The 19,831-nt window shown below is 33.3% G+C and overlaps 2 protein-coding genes across 2 annotated transcripts in view; one reads left to right on the forward strand and one right to left on the reverse strand.

Annotated features, from left to right (window-relative positions):
- LOC144835271 (large ribosomal subunit protein uL18m-like) overlaps window positions 1–19,831 on the reverse strand; it is a 64,835-nt gene that overhangs the window by 31,422 nt on the left and 13,582 nt on the right. The window lies entirely within an intron of this gene.
- Window positions 1–19,831, forward strand: part of LOC144835251 (neurofibromin-like) — a 42,650-nt gene that overhangs the window by 11,232 nt on the left and 11,587 nt on the right. The window contains exons 7-35 of the mRNA XM_078690309.1: window positions 1,495–1,570; window positions 1,709–1,797; window positions 2,339–2,578; window positions 4,155–4,352; window positions 4,593–4,703; window positions 5,050–5,181; window positions 5,386–5,582; window positions 5,867–6,050; window positions 6,395–6,581; window positions 7,219–7,639; window positions 7,765–7,822; window positions 8,170–8,286; window positions 9,423–9,644; window positions 10,058–10,179; window positions 10,677–10,793; window positions 11,191–11,357; window positions 11,478–11,689; window positions 12,030–12,289; window positions 12,622–12,714; window positions 13,218–13,342; window positions 13,645–13,816; window positions 14,159–14,404; window positions 14,804–14,956; window positions 15,240–15,363; window positions 15,933–16,070; window positions 17,860–18,033; window positions 18,302–18,403; window positions 18,883–19,023; window positions 19,451–19,717. Coding sequence (XP_078546435.1) covers window positions 1,495–1,570; window positions 1,709–1,797; window positions 2,339–2,578; window positions 4,155–4,352; window positions 4,593–4,703; window positions 5,050–5,181; window positions 5,386–5,582; window positions 5,867–6,050; window positions 6,395–6,581; window positions 7,219–7,639; window positions 7,765–7,822; window positions 8,170–8,286; window positions 9,423–9,644; window positions 10,058–10,179; window positions 10,677–10,793; window positions 11,191–11,357; window positions 11,478–11,689; window positions 12,030–12,289; window positions 12,622–12,714; window positions 13,218–13,342; window positions 13,645–13,816; window positions 14,159–14,404; window positions 14,804–14,956; window positions 15,240–15,363; window positions 15,933–16,070; window positions 17,860–18,033; window positions 18,302–18,403; window positions 18,883–19,023; window positions 19,451–19,717 — 4,845 coding nt within the window. The remainder of the gene's footprint in view (window positions 1–1,494; window positions 1,571–1,708; window positions 1,798–2,338; window positions 2,579–4,154; window positions 4,353–4,592; window positions 4,704–5,049; window positions 5,182–5,385; window positions 5,583–5,866; window positions 6,051–6,394; window positions 6,582–7,218; window positions 7,640–7,764; window positions 7,823–8,169; window positions 8,287–9,422; window positions 9,645–10,057; window positions 10,180–10,676; window positions 10,794–11,190; window positions 11,358–11,477; window positions 11,690–12,029; window positions 12,290–12,621; window positions 12,715–13,217; window positions 13,343–13,644; window positions 13,817–14,158; window positions 14,405–14,803; window positions 14,957–15,239; window positions 15,364–15,932; window positions 16,071–17,859; window positions 18,034–18,301; window positions 18,404–18,882; window positions 19,024–19,450; window positions 19,718–19,831) is intronic.

A 19,831-nucleotide genomic window follows, 5' to 3' on the forward strand; every position in this document is an offset into this window, starting at 1 on the left:
ACCAGGACATGACTAAAAGGTTTGACAGGAGCCATAGTATTGGCCATGATGGACAATGGCTAGGTTCAAGGCTTAGATGAGCAGGCTGGAAATGGGTTGTAGTTTTCCAATAGAATAGTGCTAGGTTCAAGGAATAGACAGGCCACAGAAGGCCTACGAGTGGCTGTGGTTTTCCAATAGAGGATGGCCAAGTTCAAGGCTTAGACAGGAGGCCTAGGAATGGCGTTGTGGTTTTGTAATGTTTCAAGGGACAGGGATAAGGCTTTGATGTGATAGGCCTCATTCATTGGGCTAAATTGAAGATATGACATACTGTAGTTTGTATCATGAAGCTAGATTTTAGGAATAGGCCTGAGTTGGTATGAGAAAGGCGTATGTGGGTATATATAATAGTTATTCCAAATATAAGTTCAAATTTTTGTCAAAAAACAAACAATGGCTTTATTGACTACTTTATTTAAACTACTAGTTGTATTACATTAACAAATTTTCCAAAAACCATGCACCCTTATGATTTGAAAAGCCTAGTTGAACTTAAAACAGAAAATAATGGAAAGTCAGAAGAAAAATATCACATCAATATACAAACTACATTTTTAGTTTATAAAGCTCTGTCTACACTATCAAAAAATGTGATGTGCCCATATATGGACATGATGATTTCGTATCACTACCATATTTGAGTATATCACTACCATATTTGGGTACATCACACTAGTTTGTAGTGTAGACAGAGCTTAAGATTGCATACAATTCTGTTCTATGTTAAAAATGCATAGCTTCGGAAGAACAGCTTTACGCATACAGTAGCTGACAAACTACCCTTGTCATTGCGTGATGACAAATACTAAAGGCCTTGGCCCCTAGAGAGAGGAACTTATTTATTTGCTGAATGGAAGGCTTAGGCTCAACAAATCAATGCTATAATTAGCCTTCCACCTGTGGAATACTCCTTACTCTGACACACTACCCCTATGACTTAAAGAGCTTATCATTTATGATGACGTACTGACAAATAGTATTTCCCCTGTGTTTTTTTTTCAGCTATTGATGTTAATTCTAAGTGAAGTATTGTATGTACAATTGCATTGCACAGTAGCTTAAAGAAACATGGGGTTGGGGGCGTTTTACTTTGAGTCATGTTATCAATTCAATCCATTCAATTCTGGTTTATTTAAAAGTTGCATTGCAGAATAATCTGATTTGCACCAAATTTACATTATAATATTAAAAAAAGTATAACAAAATATAAAATTCCATTTAAAAGTTCATTCAAATATAAAATATGTACAAATAATAAATTTACTTACTTACTTACAGTACCAAATGAACTAATATCAATAACTTATGCAGTTCAAAGTGTATAATAATTGTATGTTGGAAGTTAGAAATTTGCATTGACTGTCAAAAATTAAGAAACTCCTAAAATGTCATAAAAAGTCATGCTATTTATTTATGATTATTTTGAAATGCTTACCCGGTTATTTATTGTAGGCGATATGGAATTGGATGGACAATTATTCAGAAGCATTTTCAAGTCTCCAAACCCACAGCAACACTGAGTTAGAAGGTAAGAAAAGAAAATAAACAGTAAAGTAATTGGATAAATTTCCATCCAGACACAAAAGATAGTAACCAAAATTTGAAATAAATTATTATAAATTATTTTTATTTGTTTAAAATTCATTAAAATATTCCTGTTTTTCAGAAATTTGTGACCGTGTTTTTGACAGTGCAGAGACAAAACGCAAAGGTTCTGTTTGGTTGTTAGAAGTGATGCTTCTCATTCTTTGTCCTGTAAGTTATAAAATCATCAAATCATTAATCATTATCATAATCATTAAATCTTAATATCACCACCAACATGATCACCACTATCATTGTCACTAGACATCATCATTGTTACTATCAATGTCATCACCATTGTCACTAGACATCACCATCGTCATTATCACTAGACATCATCTTTGTTACTATCAATGTCATCACCATTGTCACTAGACATCACCATCGTCATTATCACTAGACATCATCATTGTTACTATCAATGTCATCACCATTGTCACTAGACATCACCATCGTCATTGTCACTAGACATCTTCCTTGTCACTACCAATATCAATAACTTTTATCATCATAACTATCGTCATATGATGATATGAATCTTTGTTATAAATTGTAATTTCATCTAATGTATGATGTAATTGTGAATGTTTTGTTTGTTTTACCATATTTCTGTCGAGGAAAACAATTTTTCCATACTGTACACATTTTTATGGAACAAATTAAGATTTTATTTGATATTGGTGTTAAATCTTAGTATGTGTTTATTTTGAAGGTTTTAGTGGGAGAGTTGTTAAGTTGCGAGTCAACTAGTCAGCTTGCTGTCAATCACCAGAAAAAGAAGTTCTTTCTTGAAAACATTCGTAGATTGATAAGTACCCCAGGTAGCAGCAAGCAGTTGATGGAGTACAGCGTGGTGGCGGCTGTTAAGTTATGCAAGGCCGCTAGCTACGTTAACCGTTCAGACACTTCTATATACTTTCACATAGTGGAACCACACATTGCTGACCTAAAGGTTAGTGGCATTATGTCATTTCATTAATGTTAAATTAACGATAATTTTTTTCATAGTTAAAAAGTTAAGGCCTCAATGAGCACAAATAGTTGGAAATATTTAAAGTTGCTAAATTTGTTGTATTTCAGTTTAAATAAATTTATTTCAATAAAATGTTAAGACCTCAATGAGCACAAATAGTTAGAAATATTCAAAGTTGCTAAATTTGTTGTATTTCAGTTTAAATAAATTTATTTCAATAAAAAGTTAAGGCCTCAATGAGCACAAATAGTTAGAAATATTCAAAGTTGCTAAATTTGTTGTATTTCAATTTAAATAAATTTATTTCAATAAAAAGTTAAGACCTCAATGAGCACAAATAGTTAGAAATATTCAAAGTTGCTAAATTTGTTGTATTTCAGTTTAAATAAATTTATTTCAAACATCAAAATGTTTATTTATATGAATTTCTTCATATTTTATAAAATGGATTGAAAAAATTGCTATTATTATTCGTCTTAAAAATAATCATACAATTAGTATTTTCTCTATAGATTTCTTTGCACATTTTCTTCACCGATTGGTTTAGAATTTCTTCTAATGCCTGTAAATAAATGTTAATATAGATATTTTTAATTTAAATACTTATTTTGATAATAAGAAACGAAATTACAATTTATTATTTTAATGAAAATCCATAAAGATAATAAAATTCCAAAACTTACATAATTATTCAAATGAAAATGACTAATACTTTACTATAATATATGTATTTAAAAAGTATAGCTAACCTCGTTTGAAAGTTGAAGATTATAGGAAATTAAGTTGCCGATATGTGATATGCGTACATTTGCTTTAAGAATAGACTTAGAAAAATGTTCAAACACTTGTAATAGAGCTCCTTAATGACAATATCGGCCTTTTTAATAACCAAATAAAAACACCTACCGCTTGATAATCACTATTTAATAGACACAGTCTAACAATAGCGGCAAAGTACGTTCTTTTATACTGCACTGATGTGGTTTTCTGAAATTAAATTAATGTAAAAATTGGGTAATTAGAAATGAATCAGCTGAATACAGTACTACAGTGTTTATGATTCATTGTGAAAGAAGACTGATTTAGCCAGAAGCTGATTGTAAATGGTCAGTTCATTATCTCATGTATAGGTCTGTGAACAATTGAAATTGTATTGATTTTTTTAGTAAGAGTAGTAGAAATTATTGTAGTTGATGAGGTCGTCAATTGACCTGGTTTTTTTTCTTTATGAATCTCTCTTTGACCTACATTTTTAAGATCTGTATTTTGATTTTTTAAAGTAGATTTGAAAATATTTTAATAAATAAGTAAAAGTGGTTTCTGTTTCATTTTATAACATGTTTTAAAATTTAAATGTATGAATATTATATGTCACTAAAAGCCACTTTTTTAATGCATTTTATTTGGTCATTATTACTAAGAAATAGAGTTTCCCATTTTCTGAGTTTGCATATGTAGTTTATAGAACTTTTTACAATATTTACATTGAAGGGACACACATTTTGTGATTATACTGCAATAATTTTCTAAAAATTATTTTGATAATTATTTACAGGCATTATTGTTCAATGTCAACAAACCGTTCACAAGAGGGCTTTTATCATCTGACATTGACTTGATGGTAGAGTGCGCTGTTGCATGTTTCCGTATTCAACCAGATTACGCCGATCATTTCCAGGCATGTTTGGGACCTGGCGCTCCTGCCCTCTTCCATTTGGTTCTAGTTCGATCTTTACATACAATTATCACCCAGGTATGTGCATTTTATAGATACCATATTCAAAAGTTTTGTCTAAACTTTATGTGACAAAAAAATGTGATGTGTGCCCATATATGGACATGGTGATGTCATATTTGGCCATATCACTACCATATTTGGGCACATCACACTTGTTTTTGTCAAACTAGTCACTCACTGCTCTTCTTATAATGCTAATTATAATATCCCCTTCTTCATTGAACAGTTTGTTTATTTTCTTATTATTTTTTTTAGTCATCCTTGTCTTGGTGGCCTACCATCTCATGCCTCCAATCAAAAGCTGAAGAAATAAGGAACTTGTTTAGAGAGTGTGTTTTAAAATTGAATCCAACTCCAGGAGTAAAGGTATGATATATATTCTAATATTTGTGATCAAATGTTGAACACTTTAATGTCATAAACTGTGTAGTGGTACGAAACACATAATGTATAAAATTTATATTTCAAAAAACGAATAGTTTTTTTTCCTTTACCGTGTGGTTTAGAATTTCTTCTAATGCCTTTAAAATTTTAATATATATTCTAATATTTGTGGTTGAATTTGTTAGTGACGTTACAAACTGTGTAGTGGTATAGTATAGCATGTATCACAAAAACGCAGCTAAGTAGAAAACTTTACAAAACACATAATGTTCAAAATGTTTTCATGTCAATTTTGTTAACTGGCGCTGTTTTGTTTTTTCTTTTCCAGCAATCACTCCGTGGAAAGATATTAACATTAAATCCATCAAGACTGAAGTCACCTGACGAGTTACCTAGCAACAAACAACTTATTCTTTGGCTTGTTCGTCTTATTCATGCTGATCCTAAATTTATGCTGCAGGTTTGTTACTTACCATCAAAAACATTTTGGTTCCACAAACTATCTGGCCTTTAAATATTGTATAAAAGAATGTAGGTAAACATGTTTATTTGACTTGAACGACCAACAAACTACCAAGAAACATAAGAAAGCTGAACTAGGACCTACCCTTTTATGTTTTGGTATTTTATAATATTGTGTTATTTACGATAACTTTATTTTCAGAACACTGGTCGGCAAGGACATGAGATGCAGAAGAGTACACTGGAGTTGATCATGAACCTGGTGACCTTAATGTGTCAGTACCACATCATGCCTGAGGTGTCACAAGAAGCCATGGGAGCCCTTCTGAAGCTCCACCAACCAGAGAATATTGAACTGTGGAATAGGGAGGCCTACGTAGAGACATTCTGGTCCATCAGGTTAGTATCAGCTGTTAATATACTGTAGAATAGGGAGGCCTACGTAGAGACATTCTGGTCCATCAGGTCAGTATCACCTAACTGTTATAAATCATTTCTGTTTTTGTATTAGTTGAATGGAGTGACTATTTACATGCCCTGAAAGTCTGACTTACAGTTTTAAAAGCCATAGAGTATTCACTGTTACTATTTAAACTATTTAGGTCTATGATGAATCTTTAGCCATATTGTGTTTGTATGTATATAAATTGTATTCAATACATTTTTATTCTTTTTCGTTTCAGTTACCAAGTATTGTTTTCCGTTTCACAAAAGCTGATAAACCAACAGATCATGAACGTAATAGACATCTTAAAATGGTTTAGTGAGGTGTTGGCGCTTAGAAACAAGTTTCTTAACAAGTTCAAGGACCATGCTACAGTTAGCCAATATATACCCAACATGAGCAAAGCACAGAATGTCCTAGAGGTGAGCTCCAACTTGGAAGAATGTTTAATGATTCTGTAAACTGTTTGCTGATGTGTGCAGAGTTAACTCTCTAGTATTTCATAGTATTTCTATGGTAAACTGTTATGATTTCATGGAGCTGTAAAGTGTAACTTGCCTTCCAATCCAAAGGTCTGGAGTTCAATCCTGACCTAGTGCCAGGTTGTTACTTACGACTCTTTCAACTCCACTCCCTAAGCCTCGAATGAGACTTAGTTTATAAGCATGATAAATTATTAAATAGTCCTGTAATTGGTGAGTTACTCGCTGTTGAATGCGTATGAAATAAATAAAAATAAATGATGAACCTTTTTGATTTCGTGTAGGTTGTGTTTTTAATGCATCTGTGTAGTTCAGACTTGGAGACTGTGTTGGTATCAATGTCTTGTTTTGGTCATCTCTGTGAGGAAGCTGACATCTGCTGGGGTGCTGATGATTACTATATTCTACAAGTTGTTCCTAATTACAATGTGTACGCAGACTTTGCTTCTGAAAGTCGTTACAACCGAACAGGTATGAGAGACCTGAACAAAATGTGTGGTTCTCTGTTACATGTATGAGAGTCCTGAACAAAATGTGTGGTTCTCTGTTACATGTATCAGAGGCCTAAACAAAATGTGTGGTTCTCTGTTACATGTATCAGAGGCCTAAACAAAATGTGTGGTTCTCTGTTACATGTATGAGAGTCCTGAACAAAATGTGTGGTTCTCTGTTACATGTATCAGAGGCCTGAACAAAATGTTTGGTTGTCCTTTTATACAATTACGTATGTATAGTGTAGAGTATGATGTGTTGGTGATCATGTGTCCTGGCTAAATATCAACTCTATCTACACTATCAAAGTAGTTTGACAAAAAAAAGTGTGCCCAATTAAGGTAGTGATATGATATCCTGTCCATATATGGGCACATCACATTTGTTGTCACCTAAAGTTACATTGTGTAGACAGAGCTTTAGAATTTCTATTATTTAAAAACAACTTTTTTTTTCTGTTATTTTTTTCTTTTAGTAACCAAAATAAATTAAATATTATGTCAATCAAATGATGGGTAATACTAATAGAAACAAGCTTTTCAAATCTAGTTCTAAAACTATTAGAATTAATATTTTAAAATAATCGTTTAATTATTTTATTAACAATTTGTTATAGCCAAAGCTTCCTTGCAGAAGAAAATAACGGAATTACTGCGTCAGATCGAGGTAGCCACCGAGGGAAACACGCAGGCATGGAAAGAGATCTATGAGAGATGGGAGACAATGAGTGCCAAACTAACTACCTACCCCAAGATGAAAACAGAAGACAATCCTATTATTGATAGAAGCCAAATCCGTAGTCGCAAACCGTCTCACAATCAGGTTCATCAAGATGAAAGCTCGCAGGATATGATTTTTGAATGGCAGAACATGATGGGGTGTTTGTGCGCCCTTGGTGGCGTCTGTTTTAAATCGCATCGGTTTAATTCCAGGCTTGGCACAATTGTCTCTGCACCAGAAGGCATTCCAAGGAAACCAAATGTAGTCTCCAATGGTCCAGCCACTACTGTTGATCATGTTTCCTGCCCAACAAACTTGTAAGTATAAGTTTTGATTTGTTTTAACTAGAATGAGTAATGCCTTGTAGCACAGCACTACCAAAGGTCAAACGAAACAACAGATAATATTTAACATAAATAATAATTTGGTTTTTTTTTTAAAGATTTATTGAAAGGATGTTACTGCTTTTACAGTGCAAGAATGAAAAGTATGGCGCATTGGTAAGTAACTTTATTTCACTGCATAAAAATTAAATAACATTTTATTTTAACTACTAAAAGGGTTATAAATACTGTAGATATTTGTCTGACATAATGCATCAGGTGGCTTTGATTTGATTTTAATTTATTAGGAAAATGATATCATAAAAAATACATACAAAGTGATAACATAAATTACTGACATTACAAATATATACATTTATAAAAGATTTTCCAGGATAGCCCAAAAAACTTATTAGCTTAATATTGTAATGCATTTTGTACTGTACATAGTAAATGATATTTTATTTTAAAACATTATATTTGTATTCATTTTAACTCTTTAAGTCTGTAAATATTTGTCTTAGATTCAGAAATCCGTAAAAGATAGTTTAGGACAAGAACTGGACCCGTCGCTGTATCCAATGTTGTTTGATCAGATCAAAGATATCTTAGAAAGAAGAGTTACAAGCTCCAAGGGCCAGGTGAGTACATTATTATGGTTGTTGTATTGTTACTGTAAAGGTTGTACAGTAGAACCTTCGTTTTACGTACCCTAATTTTACGTTCCCTTGATTTTACGTACGCTTTAATGACCGATGACGTCATCATTTTCTTACATTGAGGGCGCAATTTAACAACAACAAAGCACAAAGCCATGGCTGTGTGAGGAACTCATGTGCATTCCCCTACAGCAGCGACTGTTTTTATTGATAGAAAATACAAGAACATTGATATTTTATTTATAACACTTTATTTAAACTAAATCGCACAGCCTGTATATACTGTACTTTTTTAGGCCTCACATCTTGCTAGGCCTGCTAGCCTAGCCTAGATTAGTCTAGGCCTAGGGAGAGCCTAGCTAAGCTAGTGACCACCTGCATGTTGTAGGCAAACACGGCAGCCTTTTTAGCTACAATCTACGTATTTGGGGGTCAATTTAAGGTCAACCTTGATTTTACGAATCCCTTGTTTTACGTACGCTTTCGGTCCCGTACCGTACGTAAAATGGAGGTTCTACTGTATAACTACTATATTGTTATGCTTTGTCTTTTTCATAAATCCTCCATCTCAATTTGATATAAGATAGATATAAGATATATAAGATAAGATATATTCAGGTTGAAAGTATCAGACCGTTAGGATAGAGTGCTCGATACCAAGGTAGAGCATAAATAAATAAAATAACAGCAGAAAACTTGGTTACTTCATTGTTTTAATCGCTACAAATCTGTTTCGTATGACCAGCATCTAGCTGGCCGCACTCATCAGGCGAAATATAAAACATAAGTGATAAGATATATATTTATTCGTCCAATCAATTTTGTAAATGTTCTTTCCTTTGGCATTGACACATTAAAATACTTAAAATACAGAACTCATACAAACAGTTACATACATAAATAAAAATAATTTAAATACAATTGAGTTAAGTGAAAAAAAGTACAACTGCTTTAGTGAATAAAGAGATTTGTCTTTTTCATACATCTTAATTTGATGTCAATGGGTACCAGATGCCTCTATGTAGACGGTTACCTGAACCAGTACCAGTTTATGATGGAAAATAACGATTGATGTAGTGAATAAAGAGATTTTTACATTTTATTACATTACATTTTAGCCTGTTACGAGTGACTCAAACACACTATTTGTTGGTGATTTGATATCAGTTCTGCAGAACATCTTAGAGAACTCAACAGAAGCGGCCAATGAACATCTTGGAATGGTTAGCATAGAAACACTAATGGTGCTCCTCATCAGATATGTACGCATGGTAGACCAAGGCATGAACCAAGAGAACCATCTTAAGCTTAAGATTAAGCTTTGTCATTTGTATAAAAGTGTAAGTACTGGTAGCAAAGTATAACCTGTATTCTGTCTCAGAAATGTAATATTTAAGTACATAGGTTACTGTCCGTTACTTAAGCTTGGTTCCCACTAGGATGCGAGTTGACCAATGACAAACAACAGTTTGAGTAATCCATCGCATATATATCCTTGCATTGCGTACTAGTGGGAACCAAGCTTAATAAACAAAGCTGTAAGGAATGGGTGTTTGTAGTTGTAGAAGTGTTCTAGTTCTAGTTATTATAAATATTAAAAGCTTAATACAATGTAATAATTTATGTAACATTTGATATACATTTTACCCTATTACTATGTAATATAATTTGTTTTTAGGGAGTTTTTTTTCCCCTGAAATTAGAGTTCTTAGAGTTTCTATGAGTAACATAACTGTAAACTTTTTTGCAATAGATGATGAATAGAAGAGATAGTTTAACCTTCCGCCAGGAGATTAAGTTCCGGAATAAGATAGTAGACCACCTGTCTGACTGGATCCTCTGCATCTCCAGAAGTCATGACAAACCAAGACTCAGGTAAAGAAAGTTATTGTTGAAACCATTTTTGGTCTTTAATTTGACACCCTTCATTAAGACATTCTATCGTTCAGAATCTTTTATCATGTATGTTTTATTGATTATTATTATGTTTATTTCTTTCCAACAACAGTTTATATAACATAATATAATAAAGTAAATATTTTCTTGTCAACAAAGTGCATGAAAAGGAAGAAACAAGAAGTTAAAAACTTATAGGTTATCTCCCCGTTTTGTTTTAAATCATATTGTGTACAATTAAGTTATAATTTTATTGTGTAAACACTATCATCAAATAGCAATGTTGTGCTCAAATTATAAATACTAAAAAAGATATTTTTGGCAATAAAAAATGGGGAAAAAAAACATTTTTTCTTTTGACATTATTTTCAATTTAGGCAAACTGCGTTGTTGACTATCCTTCATGGTGGCAATCCTTTTCACAAAATATTAAAACAATTTTTGAGTAACTCATTTATTTCCTATTTGATTTACAGGGAATTAGGAGAAGCGACTATGGAGGCAATTGCCAGCCTTTTAGTCAGTCTTCCTCTGCAAACAGAAGAGGGTGAAAATGGTACTTTGATGGAAGCCAAGTCTGAGCTCTTCCAAAAGTAAGTCTTTTTCAAGATTGTGCATACTTATTATCTGATTGGTTAATGTAGGTAAGGTCAGATAAGGTCATGAAATGTTGTTGGCTATTGCAATAGTTGTTAGCCACTACAGATTTCACAAGTACTCATGCATGTTGGTCTGTGACTGGTTTTTTTATTAGTTCTGCCTACAATATCAAACTTCATGTCACCAAAAAATGTGGTGTGCCCATATATGGACACGATGATGTCATATCACTACCATATTTGGGCACATTTTATTTTGTCAAACTAGTTTGATAGTGTAGATAGAGCTTTAAACACATTATGTTGTACAATCTGTGATTGGGAATCTCTCACAATATGTAGAAGATTTTATTCATCTATGAAGAATAAATGTATTGTTTGTTTCTTTCAGATATTTAAAGTTGTTCATGAAATTTATCGACGATCCAGACGAACCGAATCACACTCAAATGAATCAACGTCAGATAGCGAGTAGTGTGGCATTGCGTAATCATACAATATCCGCCGTATCCAACCTGCTTAGTGCTAACATTGAGTGCGGACTTACACATTCCATTTGTAAGTTTGTAGTTTGAACCGAATCACTTTCAGACAGTAGTTAATCTAATTTGAGAAACATTAATAAAATTCACTTTTTTTTTTTGGGCAGCAATGTTTACCATTTTACTATTGTTACAGGGCTTGGTTACCATAGTGATGTACAAACGAGGGCAGCATTCCTTGAGGTTCTGACGCAATTACTACAGCAGGGAACTGAATTTGATACTCTTGCAGAAACCGTACTTAGTGATCGCTTTGATCGTCTAGTTGGATTGGTTACGATGATGGGGAACAGTGGTGAACTGCCTATTGCCATGGCCCTTGCTAATGTTGTACCGTCTGCACAAATGGTATTTATGAAGTGAAATTTAGAGTATATAATTCGTATTCGTTTGTACGACAGCTCAATTTATTTAATATACGTTCAAAATAAATACAAAATAATAATTTGAGTTGCAAATAAAACTGTAAATAAGGTCAAAACAGAAGAAAAACATTTTTTCTTGTCCAGTTTTATGTATTCCTTTAGTTGATAAAAATATAGATAATGCAAGCATACATATTTTAAATTTTTGACTCAATTGACTTCTATCACCTGTTCTAAAAATACTATACCAGCCTTTAGGTTGGTTTTTATTCATTCTAATAGTTTATTATTCAACAATTTGATACCATTTTTTTTCCTTGTAGGATGAACTTGCAAGAGTTTTTGTAACATTATTTGATGCTAAGCATCTTCTTTATCAGCTCCTTTGGAATTTATTCTCTAAAGAAGTGGATCTAGCAGATTGTATGCAGACACTTTTCAGGGGGAATAGCCTCTGTAGCAAGATTATGGCTTTTTGTTTTAAGATGTATGGAGCCAATTATCTTCATACGATATTAGAGCCCCTTATTATGGACATTCAAACCCCAGGCATGCCTCCCTCCTTTGAAGTTGACCCCACAAGGTAAATTATTATTTATAAAATTCTAAAAATAGAACCATTATACCAGATACAATTTTAACCTTAAGGCCAATTTACACAGACGAGTGTATCTTGTCCCACATAGAATATGTGTTTATCCTGAGCGGAAACCGCCGTCCGCTCCACATTTACATAGATTCTATAGTTTTATTACCGTTACCGCTCGCTTGTGTAAATTGGCTTTTAGGAGGGAGATTACCTTTAGAACTGAATAGAATATTAAAACTAATAAGGAAACTATATAACCTTACCATTCAAGTGTTGATTAACAAATGAAATGATTTATAATCTACTAACTTAATTTACATATACAGGTTAGAACCAGGTGAAAATTTACAATCCAATCAAAGAAATCTTTTATATGTTGCCAAGAAGTTCTTTGACACCATTATTAGTTCAGCAGATAGGTAAGCTTTACATTTTTCTTTATTATTCAATTTTTAACACAGGCGCCTCACAAGGTGGAACCACCTTACCTTCAAGGTGCCTCAGATAACAAACACACAACACTTTAAAAAAAAAAAAAAAAAACAGAAACATCAATTAGATTTTCCAGAATTAACAAGAAATCGTTGTACATAATAAAACAATATAGCATTTACACTTAGAAGGGTCGGAGAAAGTTGTTAACATTGATGTACACCTCTTTCCTAAAGCTGGGGTTCCACTAGGCGAATTTATTTGCGCGAATTGACTAATTGACTAATGCACATCCATATTTTCATTTACTTTTTATGACATGGAATGGAATGTTTGATTTGCGCGAATATATTTATTAAAGTTATTCGTAAACTGAAATAAATGAAATTAAAAAAAATGATATATTCGCTAATAGAAAAGATGCTTTACAGAGTTTGTAATTATGATTAGCAAGTAAATTAATTGATTACATGATGTTTCTCTTTTTTAGATTTCCTTCCCAACTACGCAGTATGGCACACTGCCTTTACCAAGTTGTGCTACATCGATTTCCTCAAAATGCTATCAGTGCTATTGGTAGTGCCATCTTCCTTAGGTTTATTAATCCAGCTATAGGTAAGTCCTTATGTACCATCCTCTCTCTCATCTTCAACCTGCAAATTTATTTCTTCAGAGATAAAAGATAAACGTTATTGAACAAACGCTTTTGTATCAGCGGCACGCGTTCATAATTTAAAAGGCAATATAAAAGCAAAAGTATCAAAAGTAACATTTAAATCTTAAATAAATAATCTTATTCAGAACAATACTTAACCTTTAGGATGGAGTTAATGTTATTATCTGTTTATTATCATTATTGTTGTTGTCAATTTTATTATTATCAATTATCTATTATGTGTATGGTTTCTTGTTGCTAGTGTCCCCTGTAGAGCATAGGATAGTCGATCGCAAGCCGCCACCCAAGGTGCAACGTGGGCTGAAGCTGGTTACCAAAATGCTGCAGAACATCGCCAATCATGTGCTCTTCAAGGAACAGTACATGCTACCATTTAATGACTTCCTCAAAGAGAAGTTTGATGAAGGAAGACAGTAAGTTTAATTCCATTTGCCATTCTCTGTCTACACTATCAAACTAGTCTGACAAAAAAAAAGTGTGTTGTGCCCAAATATGGTAGTGATATGACATCATCGTGTCCATATATGGGCAGATTTTTTTTTTTCACATAAAGTTTGATGTGTAGACCGGGCTTTTAAGCTCTATCTACACTATCAAACTAGTTTGACAAAAAAAGATTGATGTGCCCAAATATGGTAGTGATATGACATCATTATGTAGGTACTGATCTTAAAATATGCATCCTCCATATACATGTATATGTTTGTAGTGTATGTGGTAATGATTTGAATTAAAACTGTTGCTGTATCTTGTAGGTTTTTCATGAAGATTGCTTCTGATTGCAAGTCAGGAGGCTGTATGAGCCCTACGGTATCTTTCATCACAGAGGTCAATATCTATTCCCTCCACCGCCTACTCTGGTTAAACCAAGAGAAGATGGGTGACTTTTTAACAAGTAGTAGAGATCACAGAGCGGTTGGTAGAAGGCCCTTTGACAAGCTGATAACGCTGTTGGCCTACCTTGGTCCACCAGAACATGGCAAGGTCACGCTGGATACTCAGTAAGTATTTACTTTCAGGTGGTTATAACAATTCTATTTATTCTTCAACACCTTTTTAGTGTTTTTTATAATGCTACATTATTTGAATATTAATGTTTTTTATATGCTACATTGGAGTTGTGGCTTGGTGGTTATGATGCTTGGCTACCAATCCAAGGGTCCTGGGTTCAAGTCCTGTCATATGTCCGTATTCTTTCTAATGACAAATTAGAACTCCACTCCCAAAGACTTGTAATAAGACTTTGTTTATGTAGAGCATCCTGTGTATATGTTTGTCTTGTGAACGGGATTGCCATCTTTAAGAAGAATATTGAATGAATTCGCTTATGATTATCCTTGGCAATTTGCCAAAATATATATTTTAAAAAAATTGAATAATGCCGGATCTTTGTTTTCTAGATTCAGTAGTGATCTCAGAGGTCTTGGAGAATTGATGGCCAAACGTGGTAACAGTCAGGAGCTGGAAAAGTTAAGAACGATGAAGATATTTTACCAAGCGGGCACATCAATGGCGGGAAATCCAGTGTTTTATTACATTGCAAGGAGATATAAGTAAGAAATTATACTTAAACTGCATTCACATTGAGTCTGGATTTATTCCGGTCGCCAGAAAAAACTTCAGACTAAAGCTCTGTCTACACTATCAAACTAATTTGACGAATATGGTAGTGATATGCCCAAATATGGTAGTGATCATGACATCATCATGTCCATATATGGGCATATCACATTTTTTCACATATAGTTTGATAGTGTAGACAGAGCTTAAGATAGGCTTTTTGATCACACACATACACTTGACATCCGATTTCATTTATCACCTGCTTCTTTTTAGATCCGGTCAGGTGGATCCAGATCACCTGTTGTGTCATGTGATGAACACTTTAAAGGAGTTTGATAAGAGGCCTGTAGAAGTAGTTATTGACTGTACATTCTTTGGACCAGATAACAGGTTTAAGGTAACCAGCTTAAATAAATTTATTTTTATTTTATTCAATCGAAACCAACAGCGATAATTACCGCCACTAACAGGTTTGATACAAACAAAGCTAGGACTGTTTAAAGCACCTTGATTGGTCCTAACATTGATCAAGGGCTTCTCTCGTCCAGTGCCCACCTTGACCAGAAGAAGGCATGGGCCAATACGTCTGAGGCAGATACTAGATGCAGGGGCTGACATAAGAGTCAGCAATGTGCTGATTTCAGGGGATCCCAGCTCCATATAAAGTAAAGTCCAGTTTATTTAGATTTAGTACTGATCAATGTGTTTGTTTGTTTGTTTATTAATTAATTCTTTTCCACACACATCAATATACATTTTACTTAAATATTTAGATTTAAAAAAAAGTATGATGAGTGTGGAAGGTTACCAAATAAGTTGAAAACTTTAGGATATGGTCACCTTCGTTAATCATCAGAACGGTATTTAGTTTGGATACCCAGACAAGCACACGGGAGAAAAATTATCACTTAAACAATAATTACTAATAATAATTGTTAATGATTATTTTCTTTGTCTTTACATTAGCAAACACAAATAAATCGGTGGTTAATGCTTGGTGAGCGAGTGTTTAACAATCTTTGGCAGGGTTACATGTACAACTGTAACACATACTTGAGAGACTACATCAAACGACATGAAAGGATTTTATCACCAAGCCTTAAGGTAACTCATCGTTTACATCTCGGAAATTACAATGTAAATACTTGTTAGCCCAATGAACTGCCGTTTTTCAATTAATATACCCTTTCTCTCTACCATTTTTCATTCGTCACATCTTTCCGTCTGATATTCATCCTTTTGTGAATTAATTAACATACCTTTTCTCTCTCTAACTTTTCGCCTCTTTTACATCATCACCTTATTTTCATCCTTCTGTAACTTGTTTCCTTTTCCACTTTCTTCTTAAAACCATAACAAATATTGACATTATACTCAATTCACCTTTCTTGTTGGTCTGTTTCTTGTACATGTAATTGTAGATTAATTTGTCTGTTTAGCATTTGTTTTCCTTGCCTTTGTCTATTTTGTTATTGGCAGAAATCTGAATAAATAAAAATGTTGTGGAAGCCCAGATCAGCTCATGCTGGTGCACATACTAAAATACACTTAAAGATATATTGTCCTCCGGAAAAAAATTTTTTTTAAATTGTTTTTGTTGAATCTGCCATTTTAATGTCACATAATAGTTTTTAATTATGACCAAAAATTGGATCACAAAAATAATTATTTACCTGAAAAACTGTAATTTAAAGCAGAAAATAGTCAAATTGACTGGAAATCAATGGATTTTTGGTTGAATTTAACCATTCAAGTCTGATTTTGTTAATCATCTTAATTTTTCATGTTATGGGACAATACATCTTTAACAGTGTGTAAATAATCTACTAAAATGAATGACTGCTTTTCAGACTACAGTGTTGGAGACGTACAGGATTGTCACTGGACATATAGTATTCCTCTTTTTTGATTTGTCTTTGAAAATTACTGATGAAAACAAATGCTATGACTTATTTATGCACTTTGACACTAACATAGTTTATATGCATTATGGAAATCCATTTATAAAGTCCTAGCGTCAGATTTATCATAATGTGCACAGAAAAAAAACAAGTATCTGAACTATTTTACTTCATTTAAAAATTAACCTAAGAAATATTGTTATTTTTTCTCAACTCTTAAGCTATGTCTACACTATCAAACTTTATGTGACAAAAAAATGTGATGTGCTCATATAATATGGATGTCCTATTACTACCATATTTGAGCATATCACTACCACATTTGAGCATATCACTACCACATTAGGGCCCATCACACTTTTTTGTCAAACTAGTTTGATAGTGTAAACAGAGCTTTAGATAATGATGAATCTTATATTCCATTCCATAAGAACTGGTTTGATAACTAATTCCTTAGTTTTTCACTTAAGCACTACTTAACTTCCCTGACTTAAAAAAAAAAAAAGGAAGATAAATACCAGCCCTGTATCTAAAACCACCATGTAAATATATTATGTTGCGTTTATTCTATTATATATTGTGTTCATCAGAGGACTTTTGTGTATTCTCCACATGAACATAGCGCTCGCGAGTTTGTCTCATCAACACGCCTTTACAACAAGCTGACTATTCCTATCCCAGCATTTTACAAACAGGTAAAACATGGAATATGAATGGATTGGCATGATCCGGTCTTACATTACACAGCATGAGTGACTGTGACATCCATAATTTAACAAAACCTAACATGCATTAAAATATAGAATATAGACCAAACTACTAGAGCCTGTTGCATAACTCTCTGACAGGACATGGGTGCAACAATCAATCGCAAGTTTGACAGATATTATGGCAAATGTTTTTGAGACTTGTGCATTAATAAACTTTCAAAAATTGCTTGACAAATTTTCTTTAGAATTTCTTTTTTTAAGTATTCTTGTTCATTTTCACAGGGTAACCGACGTCTTGTGTTTGTTGAATCGGCGAGAAAGTTAGAGGAATATATCGACTTGGACCAACAACGTTTGCCAAAGTCAACCGTGTCCATCGACGAGGACTGTACGGTGTTCAACGGGGCACAGCGGCGGTACAGCGATTCCAATAAAGACATTAAAGTCACTATTAAAGTAAGTACTTAGTATTCTTTAACCGAATTGGGAATTGCTGTATCTTGCTATTGTTATTTTATTCATTTCGACAGTTGGCGAGTTTGTCCTCGCTGTTGGATGAGTATGAAATAAAAAAAAAAAAGTATGTACAAAAATATAAAAGAGAATATAAATATAAAAATACAATGCCTGACAAAAGCAATATTAAAAAGCTGTCAAGTGTGTCTCTCCAACCAGGTGAAACAATTGAGAATGTTTGTTTGAACTTTGACCCTTTTCTCACTAGGTGGGACAAAGTGCAATTCAAATCACATCCATTGAGAAGACAAAGTTGTTAGCGCATCAAGTGCTTCTCAATGATATTTATCAAATAGCTGACGTTAACGAGGTAAGACCTAAACATTCATTCTATATTTATACATGATATTTAGTATCTGAAAAAAAAATATTTATATCAAGTCAAGTTCAGTATTCAACTAGAAGGGCACTCAGAGAGCGCATATCTCCAAATATGAACATTTTAACACGTGTTCCCATACAGCCTATAAAACCATCCTTTAAAATCTTATGAACAATAACTTTTTGATTAATCCTGCTAATTAAAAAATATAGAAAGAAACAAAGACACACACACACTATCGACTAAATAACCTCTCAAAAAAATCTGACAGAGGTAATAATGGTTATTCTCAAGTTATATAAAATATAAGGTTTTTTTTTAAAGATCAAGTACAGGTATAGATATGTCATGACTCAAGTCTGTGTATTCATGTCGGCAATCTTTATCATGACCTTGCATACTTAATTGCACTTTGACATTTATAAATCCTAACTAATTATTTATTATTTATACTGATTTTTCTTCAGATTATTTTAGTAGAAAACGAGAATCAATTTGAACTTTCACTGCGAAATGAGGGTAGAAGTTTACACTTCTATCATTCCAATAGCAACACAGTTGCAGATGAAATACAACAAATCAAGAACAAGTATGAAATATCAAAATCGGTAAGACTCTCAATCTAGTCTGCAATTCCTCTCCTTAATACTGCCTTTAGAAGAACTGCCTCGTCCTTCAGATGGGATGAAAAGCTGTTGGTCCTGTGTACATTTCATTTCATTTAGTCCACATTTATTTAGTCATCAATTACATCATAATTGCAATACAACTGATAACAAGGATCCTGCATAAAAAAGCTGTAGCTTCGTTTTTTTGTAGGACCCTTTTACATAAGAACAATATAAGTAAATAGAACTTGGATAATACAGTCATTTCCCATAAACGAAGGTGTTGTTAAAAAAATAAATAAATTACATTTGGGTACAATAAAAATTCAAAAAGCGTCTCTGAATCCTGATGTACTTATCATGTTGGATGCTACAAGACAACCGAGGATAAATAAGTAATAATACATTTAAATTTAAATATTTTCAGGATATGGCCTCGGATCATGCAAAGATTCGACCGACAGACGTTCCTGGGACGTTACTGAACATGGCGCTGTTGAACCTAGGCAGTAACGACCCTAGTCTACGCTCAGCAGCTTATAACCTACTCTGCACATTGTCTGCAAGTTTTGATCTTTCAATGGAAGGCAAACTACTTGAAACATCAAGTCTGTGTATACCTGCCAACAACACCCTGTTTATAGTGTCTATCAGTACAACACTTGCAGTCAATGAGAGCCATCTTACTCTTGAGGTTAGTATTAATAATGCTAGTCTTATATACAGGGCCATAGGCTAGGGGATGCCATAGGCTAGGGGGTGCCATAGGCTAGGGGGTGCCATAGGCTAGGGGGTGCCATAGGCTAGG

This window comes from Antedon bifida, chromosome 2 (genome assembly GCF_963402885.1).
Source record: "Antedon bifida chromosome 2, ecAntBifi1.1, whole genome shotgun sequence".
Taxonomy (NCBI): Eukaryota; Metazoa; Echinodermata; class Crinoidea; order Comatulida; family Antedonidae; genus Antedon; species Antedon bifida.